The following is a 6,796-nucleotide window of genomic DNA, read 5'->3' as shown; positions in this document are numbered from 1 at the left end:
CAATACTCCCATTTAAGCATGACAACCATCTGCTAGCCCTAACAAAAGGGTCACGATACACATACTTGGTTCAATTAAAAACCTTCAGTGTCAGTGTGGTACAGTAACTTTTATGAGTATCACATGTACAAAGCAGCCAAGCTCTTTTGGGCTTCAGATGATCCTTCAACACAAAACTCTCAGATCTCTAGGCTTCACTAATGTTACCATAAATATGAAGGACAAAATTCTATTTATTTGATTTCTGGTATTTCTTGATATAGATTTAAAGAAGTGAAGTACATCTGCCGGTTTCAGGTTTTGGCTTATCAAAAGCTAATTTAAATTTTACAACTGATTCCATTTTTTCAAAACATTCACATTTGACCATCAGTACATTTAAATTTATTTTCCTTCTGCTCCCTTCCTGATAAAGGAATTGTCTACTGTATTAAACAAAAGGAATTGTGTTCAGTACACTGAAGTCAAATAGTGCAAATGAACTAAGTGGACCCCTTGTCTTTCAGAAGTAACTACTCCCATTAACATACGGTACTTTAAAAGAATTATTATGGTCTAGGCTTTCATGGACTACACCCACAATAATGCTGTTTGCCCAGAGACATTTTATTGGAAGGAAGATTTTTAAAATAAGCAACACATGACCTTCAAGCAAGACTTAACCTCTTAACACTGAGCATGCAGGCACTTCCTAAGATAGACTGGTTATGAAGTGCATCCAAGTTAAAGTTCTGGTGCCTTCCCACAATATGCTGTATGTTGACATTTGGGTTTATCGCCTAAAGAAAGTATTTAGGACAAAGGAGAATGTTTTCTAAAACTAGAAGAAATGGACATAAGTATCTGAGGGCACTTTTGTGATGCACCTCTTGTGTTTCAGGGACATAATTAAGACAATCAAAACACACAAGCCAACACCCAGTAAGGAGGTAAACAGCTCAAACTTGGGCAAAAAGATTGTGGAAGTAGAGTAAAACGGATCTAGCCACAGTCCTCCATGTCACTGGGCTAAATCCAATTTCAGCCCAACTAGAGCAGATCCAATGAGTTATCAACACTAATGTATGTTTTGTTGATTTAAATGGGTCTACTCTGGTTGGAATGAAAATTTCATTTCTCTGGTATTTACACTAGGATGCAACCTGCAGAAATCTTTCCAGCTAAGTGGACAAATGCTACTACAGAAAATTTACTGGGCAGTTACATAAGTTACATCAACTACTAGCTCACAATTCTAGCACTGAGCTACTATTGACATAAATTAGAAGCCTTCTATGATAAGACAAAATTTACTTCTAGTAAAATTTCAAATGGCCAATTACACTGGGGTTTGACTTTTGCAAATCTTAGAATATCTCAACACACCAGATCAGTCAATGCCATATTACAACTTTCCATACCTAGCAATGGCTTACAGGGACTCACTGGTGTTCCGTAAAAGCAACCCATCTGCAACTGCCTTTTCAGTTCATAGTAAAGACCAGGTTCCTCTTTAGAGATTTGGTGTTGTGTAATCTATACTTCAAACTACAGCATTTCCAAAGGGAGGGATGGGTAATGAAGAAGCAGTTACATATTTTACTTCTTGACTGTAATGATTTTTTTACCATGGAATGGACTGTCTTGAAAGATGGTGGACTCTCCTTCTTTGGAGGTCTTGAAATAGGTTGGATGACCAACTATAAGAAGTTCTTCAGTTGTGTATTCCTGCATGACAGGGGATTGGACGAAATGGTCCTTCTGTCTCCTTCCAACTCTATGATTCCAGGAATTATCACTACTACAGTAGAATTACCTATATGCTGGCAGAGGACAAGTATTTCAGTCTTCCTAGCTTCCAGTGCAGAGATGCAACACCAGACCACACTGCATGATTTGGGTTCTCAGGAGTTTTTAATTCAGGGTGAGCAAAACCCACAAAATTTGCCTTCCTGGTGGACCACAGTTATGCTCAAATCACAATCTAAGGACTTAAGGGAAATCACTCTCTGTAATGTACTGCTAGGCTATCCCAGGAGTGAGTATTAACCTATTTGGGGTAATTTTGCACCCATTACCAAAAGCTTGGCTAAGGAGAACAATAAGGCTACAAAGGGTGGATGGGGGTGGGAGCTGTATATAGACTATGGACAACACACTTCCTCCACTCCAATTTAGTTAGTTAATTTTTGTATCATGCATGGGAATTACTGCAGTGACCACATTTTAACTACTGAATCTATGAAGTGCTATAAGGGAACTAAAACCCACCAAACTGTAATGAAGCCCAGCTTTCTCCTCGCCTAGGCTCCAAAAATGCTGATTTGCTACTGATAATCAGGTAGTGAGAACAAAATAGAATACAAGGATCTCAAGAAAAAAGGTGAAGTGTAAACACATCGAACTCCAGCTAGATGCAAAGTCTAAGTGCCACTGACAGCTAGTTAAGTCCATTCCACACATCTTTCCAGGGGATCTATTTTATCATTCCCTCCACTAATTATGGGCCAAGAGTTAGGACATCTTCTGCTTACCTATCTGTCACATGGAGTTTTCAAGGCAGAACCATCCTTTAAACATCAACTCTTGAATACAGAGGCAGAGCCTACACTGCTTATCATGGTAGATGATGCTGCCACTACCACTTTGGGGGAGTCTCTGTCCACTTCCTAACAAGAGGCTGTTTATGCTGTTTCATAATAAGTATGCAGTTTTAAGGTGTGTGCATAATGTAATCATGTTCATCTATTAGAAAGTGAAGCTAATACCTATTATTGTGCTTCCTTTTAGAAATTTAGAATAACCTGTTTCCTGAAATTTGAATATATCTAGTTCCATCAGTTCACCCAGACTACATACTCACCTACTTCAGTGAGAAAGGGAACATATGACACAAAACACACACACCAACACAGGAGTATGTCTCCTGTACCATTAAAAGCATGACATTGAAGTGTGCAATGTTTCAGGACTCTAGTAAGTGCAAACATCTACTCTGCAGCCCTTATATACAAAAAAAGGCAATTGCAGGGGTAAAGAAAAATATTTTTTTCAACTTTGTAGGAAGATTCAGTGGACAAACTTCAGCTCTCAATTCAAAACAGACAATTCAAACAAATGTTGCCTGTTAACCGCTTAGTGAGCTGTGCCTCAAATTACATTTCTGAAGTTTTCCCCAAAGTGATTTGTACCTGTCTGTGATCAATACAAAATTGGGTAAAACTGCTTCAGCACCAATGCAACCATGGTTTGCTGCAACTTCACAGAAGCAAGTTCAAATCCATCTCTAGAATATCCTTAATCATATATCTTGTATAGCAGTTAACTAGGATGCATCTTCAAGTGGCCAGTAGTCATTCTGTCCATTTTAATGCAACTAAGTTTGTTTTTCCAACCCACACAAGAAATTTTTGTAGCCCAATGCAGTGATGAAACAAGCCTGCTACCTTTTGAGTTTTTCAGCAGCAGTTCTGACAGCTCTAGATACAAACAGTCCTCAGGAATCACTGAATTGCCCTCCCATTATATCTGAAGATTAATAAATGGGGCAAAGCCCACAACATCCTGCAAGAGAACTAGGGCACGCTGCAGTGGAGGTTCCACATCTAGTTCCACACCACGACTGCGCAAAATGCTTAGGCTGGATTCCACCACATCATGACAATGCTTCACCTTCAAAGCCCGTAGCTTGGGACAGTATTCTGCCAAGGTCCTACCAAAAGAAAACATGCAAAAAGTTAAAAATGGTCAGGAACCAACTATCCTTTCAACAGTTTCTTCTACGAAAGCACCATATTATTCTGGGAGAATTGGGAAAGAATTACATCTGAGAGATCCTAAATTAGTCCCCAGCATCTCCATTTAGAGGCTACTCAGACAGCAGGATTGAGGAAGGCCTTGAAAGGCCTGGAGATGCTGTTACATGGGCCAGCATTTTATCTATTACAAGCAGCTTCATATATACAGCACATTAACTGAGGTAGGAAAGTGTGGCAGAAAAACATTTCAGTTTGTTTAAGGTCTGAGGTGGAAATGAATGTGAAATCATGAGATAAAAATACAGATAAGAAATGCTCAATAACAGAATTAGGTAAATTTTACTTTCCAAAGTAGAATAAATGTCTACATAAAGAATTCAGAATCTTTTTGCTTTGATTTTCATTATATCAAAAAAAAGAAAAAAGATGGCTGTTGATCCAATCTCTAGAAAATACAGGTATACAGAGAGAAGAAAGTGGGACCTAAGCAGAATGAAGGCTCGAAGCTATTTTGCGTTGATGACTTTTCTGGATATTTCAATACAGCAGGATAAGGATTTTATCACAGAGAAGGATTTTTATCCTAGGGGAAAAAATCCTAGGGAAGGATTTTTCAGGAGAGATTTTATAACAGCCTCCCTTAAGCATTCTGTCTTGTGAGGATAAAACCATAACTGCCACTTTGAGATTCCTGAGGAAAGATGGGATATAAATGTAATATGTGCATGCAATTGTTTTACTCCCAGCCTACACATTACCTAATGGAGTTGTTCTTGACCCGCAGGCAGCCTGTAAGATCCAGGTGCTCCAGTTCAGGACAGGCTTTTGCAACCTCCTCTACTGCTGCATCACCAACATTTGCATTGACAGCCAACGAGAGGGATTTCAGTCCATGGCACCTCTGTGCAAGATAGCAAATGGCTTCATCCTTCAGTTGTCGGCAGGCTGTAAGATCCAAAAATTCAAGCTCCTTGCAGTGGTCAGCCAGGCTCCGCAAAGAGAGACTGTCCACCCACTCACAATGGGCCAGAGAGAGCTGGTGTAAATTGGGGCAGCTCAGAGAAATGGCCACCAGAGCATGCCGACCCAGCTGTGTGCAGCCATTTAAGACAATCCGTTGCAAGTGGTGGTTTTGGCCAATAACAGGAAGCAGCTCCTTGTCAGTTAGCCAACCAGAACAGTTCTGCAAGGCAAGTTGTTGCAGCACCTCATTGTCTTTAAGCAGGACACAAAACGCAGCTTTTGGAATATGCTGTCCAACCTACCACAGGCAAGAACACAAAGTGAATTTTAGCAGCATCTCAAAATCCTGCCAACAGTTCTCCCTCTGACTCACTTAACAGCTACATCCCAGGAATGGCATATGAAAGAAACAAGCTGAAACTTGGTTGTCTTATTATTAAGCTGCTCTATGACCTTCTTTTGTCTAAAAGCAGTGATTCCCAAACTCTTGTCCTTCAGGTGTTTTGGAGTTCAGCTCCCAGAAGCCTCAGCTAACTTGGCCAATGTTCAGCGATTCTGGGAGCTGAAGTCCAAAACACCTAGAAGATCAGAGTTGGGAATCACTGGTCTAAAGAGACAAATTACAAGACAGTGTATACTTACGAAGAACAACTCAGCTCCTGGGGGCAAAGCAGCATACACATGTAATAAATAATCAAAATAATAAATATGCTCTAGAACAGGGGTCAGCAACCTTTAGACCGCCCCCCGGCTGCCGCCGCCGCCTCCACTTGGGGCTTTTCGCCGCTATGGGTGCCGCCATTTTTTCCCCAAAATGGTGGCGAAGTCTCGCACAACAAAAAAGGTTGCGCGAGACTTCGCCGCCATTGGCAGTGGCCTCTAAGAGGGCTCTGGGAGGCCCGTTGCCATCGCTGGGGGCCCCCAAGAGGGCTCCAGCGGCAGGAGCGGGCCCCTGGGACGCCCAATGCCATTGCTGGGGGCCTCAAGGAGGAGTCCGGCAGCGGCAGCGGGCCCCTGGGAGGCCCGTTGCCGTCGATGGGGGCCTCAAGGAGGGCTCTGGCGGCGGCAGCGGGCCTCTGGGAGGCCCGTTGTCATTGCTGGGGGCCCCAGGAGGGCTCCGGCAGCAAAGAGGGGGAGGCCTCCAGTGCTGGCGGCCCCCGCTTGATTTTTTACCAGCCTCTGACAGGGCCTGGGGCCCCGTCAGGGGCCAGCAAAGAGGGGGAGGCCTCCAGCGCTGGCGGCCCCCTGCCGGCTCTTTCCCGGCCTCTGACAGGGCCTGGGGCCCCATCAGGGGCTGGCAAAGAGGAGGAGACCTGGCCACCGGAGGGTGGAAGCTCCGCCCCCGGCATGCGGCTCCCCAGTTGTCTGAGGGACAGCAACCTGGCCCCTGGCTCAAAAAGGTTGCCTACCCCTGCCCTAGAACAACAGCTCTGACAAGAAACCTTCACACTAAAACTAAACAGAAAGTAATCACAATTTCAATAAAAATCCATGCACGGATGGTTTGGAGATAGAGAAACATGAAAGTTACCTACTGCAAAATAAGCATACAGTAACATGGAAAGCTTTGCACAAAATAATAACACAGTCAGTGACACATATCTATTACCTTCATGCTCTGTGTCTCATTTTGTATTTTAAAGCTACAACTATTCGCAACACACCTGCAGAAGTACTTTTGTTATAATCTGAGAAGACCTTTTTCTTGTTTTTAAGAAGCAGATAAGTGAGAATGCACAAGTTGAAAGTTTTAAACTGCTTATTTCTCCACAGAACTCTGGACAACTATAAACACAAATATCATAGTAAAGAATGATGATTTTGAAGCTTTACTTTAGGTCAGAGATCTGGAAGGGCGCATAGACAAACTAAGGTCCAAAAAACACTGCAGAAATAATTCAATTTGAGACCACTTTAACTGCCCTAGCTCAGTGCTAGGAAATCCTGGGAACTGTAGTTTATTGTGGCACCCGAGCTCTCTGACAGAAAAAGATAAATGTCTCACAAAACTACAATTCCCAAAATTCCCTAGCATTGATCCAGGGCAGTTAAAGCAGTCTCAAAATGGATTATTTCTACAGTGTGTTTTGGACCTA

General features: G+C 42.5%; 1 protein-coding gene across 1 annotated transcript in view; it reads right to left on the bottom strand.

Moving 5' to 3' along the window:
• Positions 1-215: 215 nt before the first annotated feature.
• Positions 216-6,796, bottom strand: part of FBXL15 (F-box and leucine rich repeat protein 15) — a 9,919-nt gene continuing 3,338 nt past the window's right edge. The window contains exons 3-4 of the mRNA XM_042460320.1: positions 4,496-4,998; positions 216-3,691 (exon numbers count right to left, since the gene is read on the bottom strand). Of these exons, the coding sequence (XP_042316254.1) occupies positions 3,502-3,691; positions 4,496-4,998 (693 nt within the window). The 3' untranslated portion in view covers positions 216-3,501. The remainder of the gene's footprint in view (positions 3,692-4,495; positions 4,999-6,796) is intronic.

This window comes from Sceloporus undulatus, chromosome 3 (genome assembly GCF_019175285.1).
Source record: "Sceloporus undulatus isolate JIND9_A2432 ecotype Alabama chromosome 3, SceUnd_v1.1, whole genome shotgun sequence".
Lineage (NCBI taxonomy): Eukaryota > Metazoa > Chordata > Lepidosauria > Squamata > Phrynosomatidae > Sceloporus > Sceloporus undulatus.
This window is presented reverse-complemented; position numbering and strand designations above follow the sequence as displayed.